This window comes from Panthera uncia (assembly GCF_023721935.1).
Source record: "Panthera uncia isolate 11264 chromosome C1 unlocalized genomic scaffold, Puncia_PCG_1.0 HiC_scaffold_4, whole genome shotgun sequence".
NCBI classification, from domain to species: Eukaryota; Metazoa; Chordata; class Mammalia; order Carnivora; family Felidae; genus Panthera; species Panthera uncia.
Window position 1 is genome coordinate 19,285,683 of NW_026057585.1, and position 24,605 is coordinate 19,310,287.

A 24,605-nucleotide genomic window follows, 5' to 3' on the forward strand; every position below is an offset into this window, starting at 1 on the left:
AACTCACAAACTGAACCGTGAGATCATGACCTGAGCTGAAATCGAGTCGGACACTTAACCAACTGAACCACCCAGGTGCCCCTAAGGAAATGTTTTTAACAATATTGATAACAGTATTTCCCATATCTATATCCACTCCATTCAATCCTCACAGCTGAGGAACCTGCCCTTGTAAGTTTACGTAAAAAGAAACTGCTTTTTGAGGTTAAAGAACCTACCAATGTCACTCAACCAGTGTATTATGGGGCTTTACCAGATCAGTTCTGTGTTTTCTCAACACCATGCTAGTGTCATCCAGACTGTCACAGGTGGTACCCATACTAATTTAAGCAATGTTCTGTCAAATATTTTTAACCATATCTACATTACTTAATATTTAAAGAATTACAATTGTTTTCCCAATATTTCAGGTCTTAATATGCCCAAACTACAACTGTTCATTTAAAAAAATGTTTGTTAGCAGGGCACAGGTGGCTCCATCGGTTAAGCATCTGACTCTCGATTTCTGCTCAGGTCATCTCACATTTCATGATTTCAAGCCCCATGTGTGGCTCTGTGCTGTCAGCTTGGGATTCTTTCTCTGCCCCTCCTTTGTGCTCTCACTCTCTCTCTCTCAAAACAAATTAACATTTTTTTTAAAAGCCTGTTAGTTGGGGCACCTAGGTGGCTCAGTCGGTTAAGCATCCAACTTTGGCTGAGGTCCTGCTCTCGTGGTTCACAGGTTCGAAGCCCGCACTGGGCTCTGTGCTGACAGCTCAGAGCCTGGAGCCTGCTTTGGATTCTGTGTCTCCCTCTCTCTCTGCCCCTCCCCCACTCATGCTGGGTGTGTCTGTCTGTCTGTCTCTCTCTCAAAAATAAATAAAAACGGGGCGCCTGGGTGGCGCAGTCGGTTAAGCGTCCGACTTCGGCCAGGTCACGATCTCGCGATCCGTGAGTTCGAGCCCCGCATCAGGCTCTGGGCTGATGGCTCGGAGCCTGGAGCCTGTTTCCGATTCTGTGTCTCCCTCTCTCTCTGCCCCTCCCCCGTTCATGCTCTGTCTCTCTCTGTCCCAAAAATAAATAAAAAACGTTGAAAAAAAAATTTAAAAAAAAAATAAATAAATAAAAACATTAAATGAATTTTTTTTTAAATAATTAAAAAGTTTGTTAGCTGTGTAGCTTCTCTGTACAGTTGAAGATGTCCTGCATGTCTAGGACAGTATCTCCCAAAGTGTGATTTTTGGAATAGGATACCAGTGACACCCTCCTAGTAAAATGATTTTAAGAAACTCTATTCATGATACTTCACTCTTGAAGATTTCTACCACACAGTTTAATACTAAAGGTTCTGTGAAGACCTACAGCAAAGAATTTCTATTTAGTTTTGTTAACGTCAAGGCTATCCAAACATACTGAACCATAGTCTTTTTTTTTCCCCCCGAGTAACCGCAAACTTAATTATGAATTAGAGTGAAAATTTAAGTTAATTTGTTAAGTTCAGAGAGGCCTCAAACATTTTATTTATACAAAGATCCAAGATAATTAGTTTAAAAAATTATTAATGAAGGGAGACAATGAGCTTGCTGAACGATGTAGAGAAGGGTCTAAGCACAGGGACACATATGAAAAACTAAACTGTAAAACATCAGAGATAAACAGAGTCAAAGAGGAACCACAGCAGATGGGTGTCCTTTCTACAAGTGCAACTATAGGGATCTAGTATCGGGTATCATCAGGAAATTGATCCTGGGGGTGGGAGGGTCTCTGTAAACAGTGGAAAACTAAACATTCCTAGGTATAGTCATCAGACAAAGCAAAAGACAGCCCAGACCCAAATCCTCTCCAATTAGACAGCTCCATCTCTATCCATTATCCCAAATGCAGCTCTTATAATTATGCATATTTCTACAAATATAGAAGGCCACAATTCTCCCAGTGCGTTTGCCACAACACAAATAAGTTGAAAATTAATAGGGCAGAGGCAAGATAAGAGAGGCTGTTTTAATTTTATACAGAATATTTCACTTGCCTATCATTTTCTACTTGTATGGACTCTGCCCAACCCACGGCATTCCTAGGAAAGTTATCAGTCATGCCAGTGATGGGCAGCTTCAGAGATGAATGCCATATTCAAATGTGTAGATGGTTTCTTTAATACAAATGGCTTTTCTTCATTCATACTTAACTGTAATGAAGTTCAAAATTATTTTGAAAGCGTTACATTTATCCAAGATGCAGTTACATCTCCAGGTTTCAATGCTGTCTCAGTAATTTTGTGCTCCACTGAAGATTTAAAAGAATGAAGCTTTCTAAGTACGAATGATAGCAAATTAAGAAATATTTGGGAGTCACATACTGCTACAGTGTCACAGTGACAGAAGGAAGGAACTTTCCTTAAAATACTAGTAACTGGGGTGCCTGGGTGGCTCAGTTGGTTAAGTGTCCAACTCTTGATTTGGGCTCAGGTCATGATCTCATGGATCGTGAGTTCGAGTTCTGGCATCGGGTTCTACACTCAGAGTGTGGTACCTGCGTGGGATTCTCCCTCTCTCTCCACCCCAACCCCCACTCATGAGCTCTCACGCACTGTGCATGCTCTTTCTCTCAAATAAATTTAAAAAATACTAATTACTTATTACAAGTATTGGAAGCATAAGATAATTTTAACCAACAGGTATTTATTGAACAATTATTCTGTGCCTGGTTCTGTGTAGGGTGTTGGGAATAAAAAGTATGAATAAGATGCAGCTTGTAACCTTTGGAGCTCACAGAAGGGCAGTCACTTCTGTGCTCCCACCCAACATATATTACACAATTAATTTTAATATAAGCTAGACTATCATATGTCTTGAGAAGACAGGATTTATAAAGGGCAGGACTATGGATCAAAACAGCAGAAAAAAAAACAGGAAAAGATAACCTTCTTTAAAAAGAAAAATAGAGGAAGTATGCAAGCCACGGCAGCAGAATGCTCTGCCTTCTTGGAATGTTCCAAGCTGAGGAATGTACCAACAATGGGCTCTTCATAGCTAGCTAGTCCACTGAGCTTTGTGACATACCTGATGACAAAAATTTGTGTCTGAATAAATCACTCCTTCCTTATTTTCAACTCACAATTGTTGCAATGAAAAAAATTTTTTACTTATTGCATAATACATATTTAAAAATAAACAGAATAGAATAATGCATAAAAATCTATGAAACAAAGTAAAATTCATCTCAAAGTCCACCACAATTTTTTTTGGTGCTTTCATGTTTCCATTTCATGAAAATAAAACATATAATTCTAGGCAGATTTATGTATATTCTGTTTAACAGGGACTCCTTTCTACAATATTTATTACTTCTCCTCTTACCCACATTTCACAGAAAACTAACAACCCAGGGGTGCCTGGGTGACTCAGTCAGTTAAGCATTCAACTCTTGATTTCAGCGCAGGTCATGATCTCACGGTTCGTGAGATCTAACCCTGCATTGGGCTCTGCACCGTAACAGTGTGGAGATTCTTTCTGTGTGCCTTCCCTGCTCACTCACTCTCTAACTAAATAACATTAAAAAAGGAAAACAACCCAGTATGTATTCTTCTAATCTTTAATACCTTTCTCCACCATGATTTTTTGCTTATATGCCCCATTTTCTTTTTTTTTATTATATGAATTTTTTTGTCAAATTAGTTTCCATACAACACACAGTGCTCATCCCAAAAGATGCCCTCTTCAATACCCATCACTTACCGCCCCATTTTCTTTTATGTGTATGTTACACACACACACACACACACACACACACACACACACACACACAAGCTCTTCTCACTTTTCTCATGGAAATTTCTCCATGTTGAGCAAAATTTAATAAACACAGGAATCACTTGGGGATTCTGATAAAATGCAGATTCTGACTCAGTAGCTGTGGCATAGGCCCCAAAATTGTATATTTTTAAGTTTCCCAAGTGATGTCAAACTTGCTCTGTACACAATACTTTGAGTACCAAGATATAAAAATCTAGCCTATCCTTTAAAATAGCGTATTTATACTCCATTCCACAATTCATCTAACAGCTCTCCAACTATTAGAGGTTTTCACTTTGTTTTGAGGTTTTTGCTGACACAAAAATTAGAGCATGTTTCTTTCCTCATTTTTATAGGTCATCCATTTCCTACTTCTACATAGCCTAGGGCCCAATAAACCTAACAAGGTACCATCAGCTTAATCTGTGTTTACTGCCTACCTACCAACCATTTGACCGAGCTGCTATTTTCCAGGTCTCTTAAACAGTACGCTCTCCAAGCTTGGAGGCGTCCCAGCATTGCCACCATGTTTCTCGGTCAATTCAATCTCACCGTTGGGAGAACTTAGGATGTCAAAGAAACAATACAGGAATGAATGTGTTCTAATTCTGTTGGACATGTCACTATCATCCACAGTTGCTAAACATCCCACATCTTGAAGAAATCAGAGTTAGTACTTATAGAAACAAATTATTATAACATTTAATGGCTTGGGACATCATAAGCTTGCAAAGTCCTAGAATGAAAATTCCGTATTTCAAATTTCCTTTTCTGATTAAATTCTTATTTGATGTTATTTATTTCTCTCTAATCCTAGGATGTCAATTTTATTATTATTTCTTGCCTCAGTTTAATTTTCCCTTGCTGCATTTTTTGAATGTTTATCATAAAGAATTGTCTTGAAAACCTATCGTGTGGGGATACAAATACGGATTTGGCACTTACAGTTCTTTGTCATTTTTGCTACTTCAGTAGTGATTGCATATACTTGTAAATAGACAATAATGTATAGCCAAATGTTCTCGTTTAACAGGTTCAGAACATGTCCCAGTCTATTGAAGTCTTAAACTTGAGAACTCAGAGAGATTTCCAGTATGTTCTAAAAATGGAAACCCAAATGAAAGGGCTGAAGGCCAAGTTTCGGCAGATTGAAGATGATCGGAAGACACTAATGACCAAGCATTTTCAAGTAGGTTTGACTTCTGCAATCTTGTCAATCCAAATCAGACACTGAGTGCAATGGACAGCCAGCATGGCCATCAGCTAGAAATAACTGTGCATCTGCCCATATGTGCAAGGTTAAAGACTCACTGGGGACATCAATCATCTCTCCACTGAAACTGACCATTAGCTGGTAGGAATGCATAGAAGTCTTGTTATAAAAAGAGCATAATCCTCCTAGAGTTTGGTGGAGTTTCTGGATAGATTTACAGGCCATTCAATATCTAAGACAAGGGGAAATCTCAAGGAAAATTAATAACTAAATTTATCAAAGTTTTTTTCTGATGACTTAATGCCCTGCTAATATGAGGAGACAGAGAATATAAATTAACAGAGGCAACAATACCATTATTAATATCATACAAAAATAAAGAGGGCTGTTTCCTAATTTTATACAAAGTCTTCTCTTAGACTTTAATTTTTGGCAATTATCCAGAAACACTGAAAATAGAGGAATAGTGTTTTTAAGCATGCTATGTGGACTTTTCATACCTATGTGTGACAGTGCCATAGATTTTAAGAATCTGACTATGATACTACCATTTGAATCTCTATTAAAACAAATTATCTGCCTACAAAGGGATAGCACATCATTTATAGGACATCCTGTGGTTTTACAAACATAATGGTTTGTTTTCCCTCCCTTCTGTCATGAGTGAGATTCACTGCTGATGGTGAGGGAGTGGGCCTGAGTTTAAGCATCAGAAGTGCTTTTCACACAGAATTGTGAGGGCAGGGAGCTAGGATGTAACAGGATCTCTGCACAGCACATTTTGATACGGCAGATGTTTTCATGGCTGTGTAATTGTCTTCATTGGTGCTCAGGAGACTGAGTAGGGATGTACAGGAAGCAGTTTCTTCACTGAATCAGTTTTAAAGTTATACTAGAGAGGGGTGCCTGGGTGGCTCAGTCAGTTAAGCGTCCAACTTGGGCTCAGGTCATGATCTCGTGGTTCCTGAGTTCGAGCCCTGGTTCAGGCTCTGTGCTGACAGCTCGGACCCTGCAGCCTGCTTCAGATTCTGTGTCTCCCTCTCTCTCTACCCATCACCTGCTCACTCTGTCTCTCAAAAATAAATAATAAACATACATAAATACATAAAGTTTTACCAGAGAGGTACAACAGAAGGAACAAAGGAGTAAGAAAGTTGAGGGTACTGACAGGAGATGAGGCTCAAGTGATGAATCATGAAGTTTAAATTGAAAAACAAAGCTAGTAGGTTAAGAAATTAGAATTAGAGCAAGACTTAGAAGATACAATAAATGTAAACACAATTGGAAATGAGAGAATGAGTGAACTGGATGAGTCCAGAATTTATGGGGGAATGGTAAACAGCAAAAAATAAAAGAAATAAAACAAAAAATAAGGCTGAGGAGCAAATGAGTTAATGCTAACCAGTATTTATTGAGCATGCACTGTGTACAAGGCAGTGCTGGGCCCTCTGCTGGATATATAAGGATCACTCTTCTATAAAAGACAACTAAAACAAGGCACATGAAATTGACAGCAAATAGAAGCATAAATATTATTTAGCAGCACAAAGAGTAATTTTATTTAATTTCATTCAGAGAATATCGGGGAAAAGTTATAAAATTTGGCAATTTTTAAGAAAGCAGTTTGGACCAGTCCCCCACAACACACACACCAAACAAACAACCACCTGAATCACAGAGGATATGAGAAAAATAGAAGATCAGAAGATTCTCAGTGTTCAGGGTTAGGGTGTAGACTGTGGAGGGGTAACATGAGCCCAATGCCAAGGCCATCAACAAAGCAGGAAATGGTAAGCTGGCACTGACAGCATAGGGGGAGCACTCCCAGAAAGGAAGAAGGACACAAAGAGAGGTGCTCAGGGTGTCGGGCGCGGAGTAAAAATTATTCAAGCTCAGATGGACAGTGCCGAACTCTGCGATGCCAAGGGACAGTTTTAGGATGCCAGGCCTGGCAGGGTTGGAAGCAGGATGAAACATGTGCATCTGTGGGAACTCTTGAAAGAACATTGAGGGGCGCCTGGGTGGCTCAGTCGGTTAAGCGTCCGACTTCGACTCAGGTCACGATCTCACGGTCCGTGAGTTCGAGCCCCGCGTCAGGCTCTGGGCTGATGGCTCAGAGCCTGGAGCCTGCTTCCGATTCTGTGTCTCCCTCTCTCTCTGCCCCTCCCCCATTCATGCTCTGTCTCTCTCTGTCTCAAAAATAAATAAAAACGCTAAAAAAAAATTTTTTTTAAAAAAAGAAAGAACATTGAAACAGAAAGATACAAAGCTGAGACAAAGTCAAGGCAATAATTGGCCTTTTCTAGAAGTTTGCCTAGTAGTAGGCAGGCTGCCAGTAAGAAAACTTAATTTTCAGGCAGCACCATATGAAGTAATGATTTTGATTTTACATGTAATCCAAGTAGATACTTGAGTTATATGCAAAAATCCAAATAGCAATCTTATTATTTTTCTGAAGAATTATATTCAACAGTTTTGACAAACCTAAATACATAGTAACTAATTTAATCCTCTCAACAATACTATAAAGTAGGTTCTATATTTATCTCCATCATTCAGATGAAGAAACTGATGTAATTTTTTCAGCCTTGTATATCTAACATGCATCAGAACCACAAAGTCCAGCTCTAGAGGTAAACCTCCTAATGCCAGTGCTGTATTGCATCTGAGTAGATTACAGATGAAATTTAATGATAGTAATGACGTGCTCAGTGTGTTTGCTGAATGTATGTATTCCCTGAGCCTGATGGCTCAGTCAGATTTATATATCCAGTCAGATTTGGCACTATGTGCTGAGGTGCCATATTTGAGAAGAAGAACTAGAACATTCCAAAAGTCACTTTAACATCAAAGAATCCTTTTAGACTGAAGAAAATCTTCCTCTGGTAAACTATTTTCAACTTATCAAAAATACTGAGATTTTGTCTTCTATACTCCTTTGAGAGAGAGCATGAGTGGGGTAGAGATGTGGAAGGAGAATGCATGAGTGAGTGAGTGAGTGAGAGAGAGAGAGAGAGAATGAGAATATCTTAAGCAGGCTCCACAGTCAGCACAGAGCCCAATGCGGGGCTCAATCCCACCACTCTGGAATCATAACCTGAGCTGAGCTTAAATCAAGTGTCTGACACTCAACTGACGAAGCCACCCAGCCACCCTCTTCTACACTGTTTAAGACGGAAATCTTGTTGTAGGTATCATACTTGAGACTATCATTCTTGTATGAAGAGATCACGGTTGGGCAAAATAGTCTAGCTACAACCTTTGCTACTGTAAGAACAACACAGCAGAAGGTGAAATTCTAGAAGAAATTAATAAGTAAAGATCTATGCTATTCTCCTTTAAGCTTTTAAGTATTTGACATGTATATTGGTCAAACTTTCCACTGTTCCCTGACTAGCATCCAGGGTTTCAAAACTCGTTACCAATAATCCAATTATGAATTTTTGAAAAGATCCAAAAAATACAATTACCTAGTTTTATTTTGTTTGTTTTTTTGGTTCAGGGGGAAGAAAAAGTCACCAAAATTGTGACACTGAATTGCTCTCTTTTCAGTATTCCCACAGTGTAACATTAAACTCTTCATAGTAACTGTTGCTATAATATGCAGCAAAGGCTACCAACAGAACTCTTATTAAAATCATAATGAAGCAATTGTGTTTTTCTTTTGGGATGCCACAGAATGCTCAAACTACTAAGTTTATTTCAAAATGAGCCACCAAAATGAGTAAAGCTATGCAATTCCACCTTTTCATTGTGATATTTATGAAATCTTTCTCATTATTAAGACTTTGTCCCTCCCACTCAACAATGGGCATATATACAAATTCAAAAAATTCTGAGCTTACAGAACGAGTGGAAACTTCCCCACAAGAAACCTAAGCCCATAAATCAGGGCAGCAATGGGAGCTCCTGCCATTTTAATGCGTTTATAGTAATAACATCTTCCAAATGTAATTTTAAAATGCAATTTTCAGCTCCTTAAATTAGTTAGTGTGCAACATGGTTCCTGACAGCACGTATGGATTATTCTCAAATGATCCGCACAGTGACAGCTCTTTCCACAAATGAGACCATTGTAAAAAAAACTCACAACTGAATCTCACTCATGAAATATTTTCACTGACCACCACCACCAAATTAAAGGAAAAGAAGAAAAGGTGACACACCTAGAACTTGAAAGTAAAAACTGCAGGTGGGGCTCAGTTCCATGATGCTAGGAATGAGAGACACCATGTTGCCAAATATGCTTCTTGTTCTCCAGATGAAAATCAACTTTGCAGTTTCGAACAACTCTGTACGACTAGGTCCTGTGTTACATAAACTGTGAGCACTTTGGTCCCTGAAAGAGTTAAGAGAGTTAATTCACTCCCTGGGTAAGCAACTCTGCCTTCCTTAAAGAGCTCTAAATTATCTATGCTAAGGCAAATGGAGTCAGAGTGTGGGTAATATTTCAAAATGATAAACAGCAACATGCATTTCTTTGAGATTTGAGAAGCTTTTCATGATTTATTATGCTTGCTGAACTTACCTTCCTAATGATACTGTGGTAAGATGGATATTAAGAAGCGTGAGGAATACCTGAGCACTCTGGAAGGACAGAAATGGAAACATTCTAAGTGTTACAGAAAAGCTGTTGTTCTAGGATCCAAAATTTCTTCTAAGTACCCCCATAACAGAGACAATTAGTCATTGGGTAATTAGAGTTGATATAGGATATTTGACGAAGATGAATCCTGATTTTATTTGCTAAATAAATACTGCATTGTTCGCTTTATAAAATGCTCCTAGAAAGTGAAATAACACAAACTATTAAATGCTACTGTAAGAAGTTTTTGTAATTATGATAAGGATCAATTTAATAGAAAAGCACCTAACCATTTAAAGAGAGGTTCTAGTACTGAGATAAATGGATTTACTACTAATGATCACAGTAGCCACTTACATTTTCACAGTACTTAATTTCAACCAAAACTCAGTACGATTTTGATCTACTTTGATATACAAATATTGAATCATTATGTTGTATACCTGAAACTAATGTAACGTTACATCCTGATTATACATCAGTAAAATTTTTCTTCTAATTTAAAAAAAAAAGGAATTTTAAATCTGTTTTAATAATCCCCTTTAGGTATCATATTAAAAAGAACATAGCTGCTTGATCTGTTTAAATGACTCTCAAAAACAGCTGCCTGCTTTTTGCAGGAGTTGAAAGAGAAGATGGATGAACTCCTGCCCTTGATCCCAGTGCTAGAACAGTACAAAACAGATGCCAAGTTAATCACCCAATTTAAAGAGGAAATCCGGAATCTGTCTGCCGTCCTCACTGGGATTCAAGAGGAAATCGGTGCCTATGACTATGAGGAACTGCACCAGAGGGTGCTTAGCCTAGAGACCAGGCTTCGCGACTGCATGAAAAAGCTGAGTGAGTACAACAACATGTTGTGTTTTTAAGTGGTTTCAATGAAAACTGCATTCCTACACTCTGCAAATAGTCATGAATACCTATTACAGGGAAACCGATGCCTGCTTTCTAAGTGTAAAGTAAGTATTCCTCAATGACTTAAGCATGCCTGTGTAATCAGTATTATTTAAAGGTTGCCTAATTTTCAGAGCACCCTGTTACCATTTGGTGACTTGAAATAACACAATTCTATTGGCTATATGATAATATGGGATGGTCAATCATTGCTTGCCTAGAGGGGAGGAGAGGCAGTTTTGGTAGTGGAGAAAGAGGCTAGGAAAAAAGTTACCCTGGGACCAGATATGAAACAGCAGTGATTAAATCAAACAAACGCAATTCCTCTATTATAGACAGAGGCCATCATTTGGCTGTTCTGATCCACACAAGAAATAAAAGGGAGACACTTACTCAAATACATATTCACTACTTTGCAAAGGGCCAAGCATGTAACATGAGATATGGACTCTAGCTCTTGACTCCTAATGGTTCAACCTGGTCTAAATTCACAAACTCTTCCATTTTATTCATGAGGTAGTAATTTTTCAGAGGAAATCATCCTGGGACTAGTCTTTAACTTAATGCAAAATAAATATGTGGACACAAATTGAATAAAGAGGAATTATTAAATTCATTTAGGAATATTATTTTAGTTGCCGACATGAAGTAACACGACAAAGAGGGCAAGTCAATGACCACAGGAAAGTATTCTCCAAAAGGAAAGACAAACTTTTCTCGAATAGAAAATAAACTAAAAAGAGGAGTAAAGAATTTGGAAAAGATCATCAATTTCTATTAAAGACAACTCCAGAGAATAAATGTAAACATTTGAAATTTGAATGGCTGACAAATATTTTAAAGACTATTTTACAAATGCAATTCAAATGAAAAAAAGAGTGAAGATATAAAAAGTTGCATTCAGTACAGTTAAAAATGTGGGGAATCACCACATTAGAGGCCCCACTACCATTATCCCAGGGTTTCCAAGAGATTCCAACAAAATTACTCAGAAGGCAATTAATGTAAGCCCTAAAGCTTAACACAGGAACCCTCAGATCTTTATTCCTCATCAGTCAAGGCCCACACTTTTTCACCTTAACTAGTCTACTAGCAATCATGACTCCAGTGGATTCCATGACTCCCATTCTTGCACCCCTTCACACATTGTTCACATTATTGCCAAAAGGATTTTTTGAAGCCTCAATCTGAAATTACCTTGCACTGCGGAAAATCTCCTAGACTCCCTTACATCCTGTGATACAGTCCACAGCTTATGCGGCCCTCCCTACTTCTTGCACCTTACGTCCTGCCACTCCTCCCCTCACACGCTACATCCCAGTCATGTGTATTCTCTACTTTCTCATTGCAGGGAGGTGTTGAGATGCTGTCCCTTCTCCTGACAAATTTTATCCCCTGCTTATCCTTTCTGTGTCAACACGCTTGCCATATGAGACAAACTTCCATTCATTCTTCAGGTCTCAGTTTAAATATCATGTCTTGCCACACTCCCTCACTGCTCTCCCGATGTATACTATGTGCCAGCTAGGTGCTCCCAGACCGATAGGTCACCAATGATTGCACTTTTCATGCTTCATTATCATTGCATGTGTAACTGGATGGCTATCTTCCTAGATTTTTGTTCCATGGGAACAAGAACAATGTCTATGATACTCACCTAAATCTCATATTCCCCAATGCCTAGAAAACTGCCTAACAAAGAAAAATTACTCAGTGAGTATTTGCTGAATAAATTCTACAACGAGTCATATAGTAACAATTTATAAATTTCAAAGAATAGATATTAGCTATTTCAAGTCTTATTTGAAAAAAAAAAGCTTTCTTAGCCACATATTTCAATCAGGTGGTATAGGACTTAAGACTAAGCTAAGCAAAAGTTATTTGACATATCACTTAAATATTTCCTTATATGTTCTTCTTTTATAATTGTTATGAAGTTTACTGCTAATATACACTAGGTAAATATTACTGACCTAAGTGAATTCTGTTATATATTTTTTAATGTTTATTTATTTATTTTGGGAAGGGGGAAGGGAAGAAAGAAGGATAGAATCCCAAGCAGGCTCCACACTGTCAGCACAGAGACTGAGGTGGGGCTCAAACTCATAAACCCTGAGATAATTACCTGAGCCAAAATCAAGTCAGACACTTAACCAACTGAGCCACCCAAGCGCCCCAAGTTGTATTTTATTTTTAAATCATGAAATACCTTTGGCTCACTGTACATGTTACATAGTTTGCCAGATGAAGTCTCCACCAAACTAGATAAGAAAATCTCAAGGCAAGACTTGTTTGAGTGCCCTCAATATCTAAGTTACTTTGGGGGTTACAAAAAAAAATATCCAGATGAATTTTTATTAGCTCAGAAAATATTTGATTAAAGATTCTCTGGGGGCACTGGGTGGCTCAGTTGGTTAAGCGTCCGACTTTGGCTCAGGTCATGATCTCACAATTCGTGGGTTGGAACCCCACGCCAGGCTCTATGTTGACAGCTCAGAGCCTGTTTAAGATTCTGTGTCTCCCTCTCTCTCTGCCCCTCCCCTGTTCATGCTGTGTCTCTGTCTTAAAAATAAACATTTTAAAAAAATTTTTTAATTAAAAAAATATATATTTTCTGTAAATGACAGTGCATAGGATTGGTCTGTGTAGGGCTTTGACTTGCTTTGGAAGAGGACTAGTTGTTACAGATGAATCGCTCTAGAGCCTGAGAATCAATTCACTTGGTTGTTCCTAGAATCTCACAATAAACCAAAGCCATCAACTTTGTATACTGACACCAGTTATCTGCTAAGTATACATGCAGTCAACTAAAAGAAGGACAGGTAATAGAATAGTTCTAGCTAGTAAACACCTTGAACCTTAAAGGGTGCCAGTCAGGGTTTTGAGGGACTGGCATGGAATATTCTTGGAATTTATTCAATTTTAGAAATGAATTTCACTTCTAACATACATTCTGAGTTGACTCAGCTGGAAATAATGTCTACCACAGTTAGGAAATGAAATCTACACAACTCTCAGCTCTTTCATAATTCTGCTTGTTTTTTGTCTACACATAACTCCTACACACAGCCTCCTTCAATATTGAAAATGATATTTGGGAAAAATGGTTTTAATTTAAGTGGACACAAATTCATCCTATTCCTCCTTACTGAACCATGGGTAATGTTTCTATGGTGTCCTTAAACCTTAGGACTGCAATCCACAATATATAGATTTTTTTTTTAACAACAAAGGTTCTTTTTATTAGTTTTCCTTCATAAACAACAAAGTTGAAAGAATGTGACTGTCAAATTAACTGCATTAACTAGTTAATATTTTATTTTAACTAGTTAATATTTTTATTTTAACTAATCAAAAACAAAATCTAGCAACTAATACAAATATTAGACACCAGTAAACAGTATTCAACTTTCTTAATGAGATGGTTGCTGTTTGAATTAATTGATATGACCTTACAAGAGACTGGAAGTAATTTTCAGATGTTATAAACTCTTTCCTGGATTATTAGCAGCCCTCAGATCCCTACTTACCTAGTAGAGAGACCAGTGGCTCAAACAATGACTGTAAGTCATTTATGCTTTTTGTCCCAAGAACTGGGTACTTTTCTATGTCACACCATTTTTATGTCCAATAGCAAACCTACCTACTGAGAGTATCCTAAGCAATGAGGATATTTATGATATTTATCAACTGGATCATAATCGTTAATTACAAAGTAAAAAACATGTTCAGGTAGAGACAGACAGCCCTAATGCTATGAGGTATGAAGTCACATGGTCCCTGAAAAATTAAGTAATCTTCATATTGTCCATTTAAAAATTATTCCAGTTTGAAAGGAAGTATCTCATACATATGTTTCCAGAAGAAAAACAAACATGATTGTGAGTGGTGTCTTAAGATCTAGTTTGATTAATACTACTTAGTATTTATACTTGCTGGAAATTAATAAAGATCGGATCAAATGATCTTTTAACACCATGCCTACTATCAACTCATAACTAAATGCCCAATTATCAACATCTCAGATCACATTGACTCAGAAAACAGGTATTAATCAACATCAGGACCATTAACAGGACATGTAAAGAAAAAACAAACACCAGGGGTTCAGTGTTCCAAAAGCACCTAAAATCCAGTTGCTTTTGGATCTGCAGTGGGACATTGGATAATTATAGTATCCTCAATATAGTAAGAAGAGTAGGAAGGCTCAACCATCAGCGGCATCTTCATTCTTCACAAAAGCCTTTCAACACAAACAACCAATTAGCAGAGGGCAGAAATGGATTGGGGAAACAGAATAAAATTTCAACAATGATGAATGCATTTCCGCTCACCTTTTCAATGAATTTGCTTTTAGGGAAAATGTCACACTGTATATCACATAAATTTTAAGATACTAAAAGACAAACTAGCTTCATTGCCTGCAAGGTCTAAGTTACTCTTAAATAGTAAATAAGGTGCTGAAGGAATCACAAGTCATTGAGAGCACTAGGATACCATTCAGCTTATCACTACTAGAGAGTTAAAGTTTTGGAGAAAGTAGAAATTACGGGGGGAGGGGAGGGCTTCAACAGTAATGCACTCTAGGGGCCTGAATGAAGTAATGTTCTTTCTTAAGCGCTTAATTTTCTCCTATGAGAGATTAAGTAAAGTCCCCTGTGCTTAATCTTATAAGTATCCCATTCTTAGACATGCAAAATATAATTATACGCATGTGAGAATCTGATGGAAAAAGCACAGCTAAAGCTCACACACACACCCTGAGATCATCAACAGGTGTTTAATGTGGATTATAATCAGTTCTCTGCCCCCTTACTCCCTCAAGTTAGTTCTACTTTAGGGCAATGGTGTGGTGCCATCTAGTGAAGCACAGGATGCCATCTTTCTATTAACACTAAGTTTTGAGGCTTCACGTTCAACAGAAATATCCATAGCACTCAAAACTTTAGGTCACAAATAATGACATTTGGTTACTGTCTTTGCCATGTTTATGCCAAATTAAATTTTAAAAGGGAAACCAAATTGTCTATGTGTCAACAGTCTTATTTGCTCATTCAGCAAGTATCTATTGACTCTCCGATATGTGCTGCTACTTTGGTAGGTATTTGGTGATATAAAGATGAGAGGCAGACTGTCTCCCTCTACAGTCAAGAAGCCTGCATTTCAGTGGCGACAAGGAGCACAAAAGTAGCTCACTACAGCAGTACTGAGAGATACTGCTTGACTAGCAGTATGGCCAGCTGTTCTAAATGTTTTAAGTCTAACTGCTGCAAGAACTCTGGGTTAGGCAATATTACTGGCAATTTATACTCAGTTTAAATTATTTTACCAAAAGTGCATGTTAGAGGCAACATATTTAAATCCAAGCCCTTCTGAGTTCAAAGGCAGATTTCTTCCCCAGCTTTCTTTCTTGATGTAGAAAGCAAGGAGCCAGAGAGTCCTTTTTCATTCTTCCCTAAACCTCACCTACATACACTCACACATCATTCCTCTCTCCAACCAATCTCTCAAAAACACCTCTTTCCTGCTTCCTCACTTCTACCACCCTAATCCAGACAGGCCTTCCTCATGCTCTCAGTTGCATTGCCACAATGGTGTCCTACCCACTCCCCTTTACCTGAAGTTATTCCCTCTCCACCACAGTAGGTGTTCAGAGTAGTCTTTTCCAAATGCAAATCTCGTCATATTACACCTATGTTTAAATGATTTTCTTTAAAAATTAAATCCAAATAGCTTTTCATGGTCTGTCTTGATGACATGGCTTCTGCCTAACTCTCTAGCCCTTTTCTCCCAAGTTTTCCCCATGTATTCACTGTAAGTTTTAACCATCCCAATCTTTCAGTTCCTCAGTCATGCGTGCTTTCTTATCCGGACACTGACCTTCTTCTCCCCTTTCATGGAATGCTCTTCCACTTTACCTATCAAAATTCTAATGATTTTGCGTTTTACACGAGACACCAACTTTTCTGTGGAGCCCTCTCCGACTGCTCCTTTATGTGGCTGGATTCTCCTGGCATAGTCTTCCACATTCCCCTGTCCCACTTCTCATGAAACTTGGAAATTTTCTGAAAAAATGTGCCATTTTTTTAAATTTTTTAAATCTTTACTGCCTTAAAGACAAGTTGTCCTTTCTCTGACAGGTCAGGGGCCATCTAGGTCTTATTCCAGCTGAATAAAGTATCATAAAACACCCATAACATAATGGGTAAAAATTAGTGTCTACAGAGAGTTTGAGAGCAAATATTTTCAAAGCAAAAAGCTTTATGTTACTTTCGACAAATAAATGAGGATATGTCAAATATATAAAACATCTGTATCTTTTACAAAACCAAAAATCTTTGGGGGAAAAAAAGACAACAAAAGCACATCCTTTTTTCACCTTTGTTTCTGTTGCCATCTGTTCTTTCTTCATGGCAATGCAACATTTCACTATAAAACACATGAAACTGTGTTCTACCTAGCACTTAAAACAAGTGACATTGAAAATCTCAGTGAAAGCAGGAATTAACAGAAAAGTCAAACTGTGAGATTTAACTTGGAAATTTAATAGGGGAAATTAACAAAAATAACCCCATGGATTAAATTGAGATCTTCAAATGAGTCATTCACCAAGGACAGCCCTACACTCCCTAAAATTCTAGATTGTAACACAGAATGCAATTGCTCCTACCCATGTACTTGGTGATGACACATTCTTCCAGAATCCCAGAACCTAGTTATTTTAGCACATTTTTGGGTAATAGGTATATTTTACCATAAACTTATCTATCATTTATCTTCCTTTTTATGTCCTACATTGCCCTAAATTATAACTAGATTATAAGACGTTCAGGGATATAAAAATTGTGCTTTCAGAGGCAAGCATCAACTGCCAATTTATTTGGGATTTCATAATACAATTAGTTCTTCATTCAATCTGGATGTTACATAGGCTTCTCCTTAAACCTATGTTCATAGTATGAGCTCTCTTCCACAAAAAGTTGGCATAATTTTAAAAATATTTCATGAAACAAATCAAGACAAATAAAATGGTCACTTTCCTCAACTACATATTGAGTATATTTATCATTATACAGAATCATACACATGCATAAACATCAATTATAATTAGTTTAAAACTGTTAATTTTGGAAAAGTGAAAGTACTTAGAAATATATTACTCTTGATCTTTTTTACTAGACACCACTGAAAATTCATTCTAGTGCCGTCTCCGATACTACATCGATTATATCCATCATGATCGCCACCTTTCTCTCAGCAGTATAACGGTAGGATTAAATATGCAAATAAAAGTTTAAGTAATACACACAGATTTTACTATACTTTACTGAATTCACTATGTAAAGTAGGGACAAACTTATTTTAAGTAGCTTTAATAGACTTTAAAGATCAAATCATATCTACTACTTGCTAAATGAGTTCCCCAATGGCCTTACGTAAAAAGAAACAACATAATGTCATAAATATATTCACTACTCCATTTAATTTATTTACATGGGCATAGCCTTAGGATTTAAATCCAGAAACTGTTAGTCCAGGATACTAAAAATACAATTATATATTAAAGAAATAAACAAAAGACAGATGGTTTTTATGCTTCGTTGATCCAAACAACAGATCTACTGAATCCCAAATGATAGCTTTCCCCAAGCCACTGATTGATAAATACGGATCGCAATGGATTATAAAAAGTTTAAGATCTACAAGTCATCAGAAAATAAAACAGTCACTTTCCTCAGTTATTTGCACATTTTGTGAACATACATAACCATACACATGCAATATATTACAAAATGCTAATATTTTCATGTGTCTCACAGTAGACGGAGAAGCACAGCAGGATAAAAATCAGTGAAGCAAAACTCTTAACTTCCTTCTTTGCCATCCACTTTTGCAGGAACATTTGTCTTCCAGGCATTTGGGGAAATTATCCTTTCTGTCTGGCTTTGTCCTCATAAAAAAGTGAGAATGAAATAAGAAAGATAATGATTTATTTGAACAAAAACTAGTCTATGGGAGCCAAGAACTAGAAATGACTTCTATTGTTTATTTTACTTTTACAATTTCTGCACTCCATCAGAATCTGAAAATACCTTTGTTTACTTAACACTAAGATCCATAAAATTATATCTAAAAAACCAGCCATTGTTTATAAATTCCTGAACCTTAATTTTTGGATGAATTTTAGCTTGGAATCAAGTAACTATTTGGAAGATAAACTTCAACTGGAAAGAAATCAACAGTGAGAGCCCTGCTTTTTTTGCTTCCCAAGAGTAGATGATGATGGCCAACAACCATGATCACCCTGATGGTGTGTATGTGTTTTACCACAACCACAAATACCACCTTCTTCTCAGCAACATGTAAAAAAACGTCTGTTGATTCCATGTCCAAAGTTCCCTTAATTAGAATAACAAAATGGCAAGCCTCAGAACTTCCATTTTGGAGATGAGGAAACTCCACTCCACAGAGTAAGTGCATTATCCAATTTTACATGAGATTTAACGCTGCAGCTTGGATTAGGAACCAGATTTCCTAACACCCACCTCAGCATTCTAAGCTGAATGGAATATACTACACAAACAACATTTCCTTGGAAATTTTCTGGGAATTTGTGGAAGTAAAAACACAGACACCTCCCCCAACCAAAAAAAAAAAAAAAGTATAGAAGGACAGAGCATGGTTACTCATGGTCCCTAAATAGATTAAACTACCATCCACTCATGGGGTTCATTTGTTTATTCTCTTTTCCATCTCAGTTTCTCCCTCTCTACTAGATTAAGAAAAGTTTGTTTGCCTTTAGGAATAAACAGTAGCACCAGCACAATAAAAAGTCCCCATGGCCCGATATTTCTCCACCCCCATCTCCCTGTTGCTTCTCCTTTGAAAGAATCTTCAATAGTGAAGCTTTGATTTACAGTCTTCAAAACCAAATGTGATCCAGCTTCTGTTCTTAACACTGTCTTCATTTGATTCTTGTGATCACCAGTGACTTCTTGTTACTAACTTCCATGGTCATTTTTGTTATCTTATTTTTATTAGATATCTCAGTGGTATTCCCCCCAAGTCAGAACTTCATCCTTCTTAAAAGGTTGTCTTTTCTTCCCTTAACACGACACTATTTTTAAGTCCCATTTGTAGCTTCTTTGGGGCTCTTTTGCTGGGTTGCAATGCCCCAGACCTCTGTTCTAAATGTTTTTTGTCTTTTCTGTATATACCCTCCCTCTAAGGCAGTATTTAGCCTCTGCCTTTCACTAGACTGTCCAAACTGTGTCTCAAAGGGTGTCTCTGCTCCCTAGATTTTTATATTATCTTCTTTACACCTCCACTGGCATGCATACTAATCATGAACAACTTAATCTGAATTCTTGATCTTCTCTCTCAAACCCATTTCTTCTTTAATCACTTCATGTGAGTAAACGGCACTACAATCTTCCCAGCTGAACAAGCCAAAATTTGGATGTTATCTTGGACTACCTTTTTAATTTAAGGTTTTCTTCAGTTTCTCTTTTCACTTTACATCCTAGCATCTCTTCTGAAGCCAGTCCTATCAACTTTATCCCAAAAAAACCATAACCCAAGCCATCTGCTATTTTCTATCCCCGTCACCACTTCCATCATCTCTCACCTGGACAAATGAGCCAATCTCTTAATTGGTCTTTTCTGCCTATACTGTATTCCCTCTATAATTAATTTCCATCATACTAGCTAGAGTGATCTTTTTAAAATGTAGCTCACATACCCTCACTCCCCCCATCTTCTTACAACTCTGATAGCTTCCCATCATAGCTTGAATGAAATACAAATATTCTGATTTTACAAAAGTTTATTTTTTGGAACACCTCTCCAATCTCTTCTACTTTTCCAAGTGTGCCCTAGACACACTGGCCTTTTTTTTTTTTTTTAATTTCTGCTTCTCTTACTCACCAAGTATGCCCAGATATAGACCCTCTGCAAAAACAGTAAGAATAACATTTTTTAAAGTTGTACACACACACACACACACACACGTATGTATCTTCACGTGTGGTGTGTGTGTGTGTATAATTTAAACTTACCAATGACCCTGTGAAATAGATATTATTACTGTTGTTATCCATTTGACACTAGGATGTTAAAAACTGTAAAAGATCCCTGGAGAGTAAGTGATAGAATCAGGATCCAAATCTAGACAGTCAGACTCCTTAATTCATACCCCCAGCTTTAAGATGCTGCCTTCTCCTAGCTAGCTGATCCACTGTCTGAATGGCCTTTCCTTCAACTTATGGTTTCAGGGCTTCTTGTCAATTAGATCTCAGATTAAGTATCACCCTTTCTGAAAGGTCCTCCCTACTCATCCAATCTAAAACAGCCCCAGAGTCACTATCAAATTATTCTATTTAAATATCTGCACTAAATTTTTTCCTACCTGATATATTCCTTATTTGCTTCTTTCTTTTGTCCCCTCTTTCTTCCCATCAACATGGAAGCTTCACCAGAAAAAAAGGTGTCCTTTCTTTCTTACCATTGAAATTCTAGTACATAGGAACAGTGCTCCATGATCATTAAATCTCAGCTTGATAAATGACTAATGAAATGAATGAGTAAATAAATGACTCATTTAAGCTATTATTTTAAAATGTTTATAACTTTAGGATTTTAATTTTTCGCTTGAAGTGTGCTTTGTAGATTAATGCTATAAAATTTCATTTACTCAAAGAATGTCACTGTGCGATGGGAAGTTACAGTGGACCCAGGTCAAACGCAGGTGGCACCAGGAATATAGAGGCTGGCACTGCACACTGTGAGTCACTGGGCAGATGGGAGATAGCTAATAGGTGACCGACATGGAGGAAAATGATGGAGAGAGGAGTCACATAGAAGAATCAAAGAATGTAAAACACAAAGTTCATAAATGTTCACAGGAATATCTCTGGCCAGAGACTTATATATAAAATATCTTTATTTGGAACCAGAGCCTACATGGTTTCACATGCATATTTTTAAAATGGTTTATATCTGAGAGCACATGGGTGGCTCAGCCAGTTAAGCATCCGGCTTTGGCTCAGGTCATGATCTCACAGTTCATGGATTCGAACCCTGAGTTGGGCTTTGTGCTGACAGCTCAGAGTCTGAAGCCTGCTTTGAATTCTGTGTCTCCCTCTCTCTCTGCCCCTCCCCTGCTTATGTTCTGTCTCTCTCTCTCAAAAACAAACATTAGAACATTAAAAAAAAAAAAAAACAGTTCACCTCTAACTTAAAAACCATTCACTGAAATCTCAAAGTTTACAAAATTGTATTGATTTACTAAATAATAGAGATAAGTTTCCTTCACACAGACAACTACCAATAAGACACATATGTAAGACCAAATAGGTCTAATCAATACAATTGCTAAATGTGTCCTTTTAGACCCTCACATTTTTTTATAGAAAATTAAACATGGGAAACTAACTGAACTTGCTTGTTTCTATGTTTGACAGTTAACAAGTATGTTTTGTAGGGAACTAAAGGTAAATGTGGTTTAAAATGAGGTAAATTTTAAGGAGGATTATCTTAATGGAAACAGTGCCATTATAAATTTTAGTACTCAGGGCTGGCTTTCTAGAATTTTTATTTAATATCAACAGATATTCAGTGCACTTGATGCTACATCCTTTTCCTCTCCATGTAGTTTTAGTCTAAAATAACTTCTTTAACTTTCCTTGTCTGTTGATTCAAAAAAGAAAAAGAATAAAATAAGAAATGGGAAGGATAAGCAATGGTATTTTGAGAAGCTACAACATATGGCCCTATTTTGTCTCCCTATTCCCCATATATCCCCAGCACCTAGTACAGTATTGGTACTTAAGCTCTCAGGAAATGGTTGTTAAATGAATAATTATTTTACATTTAAATATTAAATATTGGGGGTGCCTGCATGGCTCAGTCGTTGAGCCTTTTACTCTTGATTTCAGCTCAGGTCATGATCCCAGGGTTGTGGGATGGAGATTCTATTCGATCTCTCTCTGCCCCTCTCGCCCACTCTTGCTCTATCTCTCAAATAAATAAATAAATATTAAATATTAATTTTATTCTCTAATGTATTTAGATAAAATGTCCATTGCTACAAGAAGAAAGCCAAATCATTTTTAGTTTATGTGTCAGAAGCTTTTAAGTCCTGGTGTAAATTCTATCTTAATTCCTCGTCTAAGTGATCTAGGCTCAGCAGTATCCCTCTGCCATATGGATACAATGCTGGGTAAATCCAGACACCACAGAGGCCAAGACACCCCAAGTGCTGTCAGTTTTGGGAAAGGTTGATTATATCAGATTCTTGGCATGATTCCTAGTCCCAAATATAGTTCTTATACAGGTTTTATCTATCCAACTCAATTCATATTAAAGCTATGTTACATAAACTGAGTCCAGAGGCTCATTCACACCCATAAAATCAATCAGCATATGAAATACACACATATCTGAGGCATATATTGACTGTCCTGCTTTGTCCAAACTGTGCTTCAGTCATCAGGCAGTAGACCTATGTTAGGGGAGGTGACTTTGCTGATAAAGGTTAAAAATCTCACTCTGAGTTTTAATGATATAGTCTGGCCATCTAAAATGTTAAGTCAAACTCCATAACTATAAATTCTCCATTCACTTTCAGTATTAATACAATTTGAGATCAGTATAACTTCTTACTGTGTTTTCACTTGGCCATTTCCTCTGGATATAAGGTGTTATGGAAATGAACATTCCATTATGTTCATGTTTCATACTGAGACATTATACTGATCTATATCCAGATAAGTTTTAACTGACTTCTGAGATTTCAGGTATTTTTTTTTCAAAAGTTCATTCATCTTTAAAAGATACTTTTCACTCTTCCCTTTTGTGGCCATCACTGAATGCCAGTGGCCAAAATGAAATTGAATCCCTTTGTGACTTCTGACTACAGCAGGAACTGTAAAAGGCATTTCAGTGCACCTTCACACATCAGCAGGAAGACGATGTCTTCCCCTCTTTCCAAAAGCTCAGACAGAAGTACAATATTCAACCCATGCCCTTACAAAGAGATGATAAGGTGCAGGTTGTATGAAGACACTACATAAGGTCAGCAAATTGGCAAAGTAGTGCAGATTCACAAGAAGAAATATATAACCTACACTGAATGAGTACAGTGGGAGAGGCAAATGGCACAACTATCCGTGTGGGCACTCACACTAGCAAGGTGCTTATCGGTAGACTAAAAGTGGATAAAGATTCTCGAACATAATAAATCTAAATCTTACCAAGTAAGAAAGGAAGAGGGCAAATATAAGGAAGAAACAATTGAGAGGTACAGGAAAAAGTAATCTTATATACAACTTCCAATAAAAACTGTTAAAAAATAAAACTAAGATATTTTCCAAGAAATTTTAGATGCCTGTGCAAAGTGGGTCATGTTTTTCCTAGGTCATAGTCATTAGTTTGAAATAAAATGCACACCATTTCTCCTTGAATTACATGCATAATACCTCTTAGTACAGCTCCTACACATGTACTAACAAATGTAATCACCTATTAACTTTTAACCTCTCTACGAAATAACTGATGGATGTAATTCCTGGTAAGGATCCTAATTTTTTAGGATTGAAATAATTAGAGGGAAAGGTTGCCATGTCCATTGTGAGAAGGAGATACAAGTTTAAAAAACACAATTTCAATCTGGGTCTTACAGGACTAAAGCCTAATTAAAAATCAGAATAATAACAGGCTTCATTTCTGGAGACTATTTCTATCTTCAATTTCCATCTACTTCCTGAACTTGCATGGAAGCAAGGCATTTAAAAACCTGGAAATTATTTTTCAATAGAACATATATAGATGTGATTTTTACTTTTTTAAATTTAATGACTAATATTAAGTTTTTGCAACTGTTTTAACTTTTAAAATTATAATTTAATTACTGTATGGACATGACTAGAAAATTATATGCTTAGAATAAAAAGCAAGCCTCCTTTCTCCAGGAGCAATCACATTTCAGTTTAACTTTAGGGCTTCAGGTGGTGAAATCCAGACCTCTAATGCTATGTTTATTTTTCCTTTTTTTTTTTTTAATCAATTTTGGACAACATTTACTGACTTTTGCTCTGCAAAATGCAGACTTAAGTCACTTAGCCAAAGCCACTTCCTTGTCTCC

The 24,605-nt window shown here is 37.1% G+C and overlaps 1 protein-coding gene across 1 annotated transcript in view; it reads left to right on the forward strand.

The window, feature by feature from the left end:
* The window catches only part of OLFM3 (olfactomedin 3), a 45,326-nt gene that overhangs the window by 12,978 nt on the left and 7,743 nt on the right, over positions 1-24,605 (forward strand). Inside the window, exons 3-4 of the mRNA XM_049616714.1 lie at positions 4,804-4,959; positions 10,189-10,408. Coding sequence (XP_049472671.1) covers positions 4,804-4,959; positions 10,189-10,408 — 376 coding nt within the window. The remainder of the gene's footprint in view (positions 1-4,803; positions 4,960-10,188; positions 10,409-24,605) is intronic.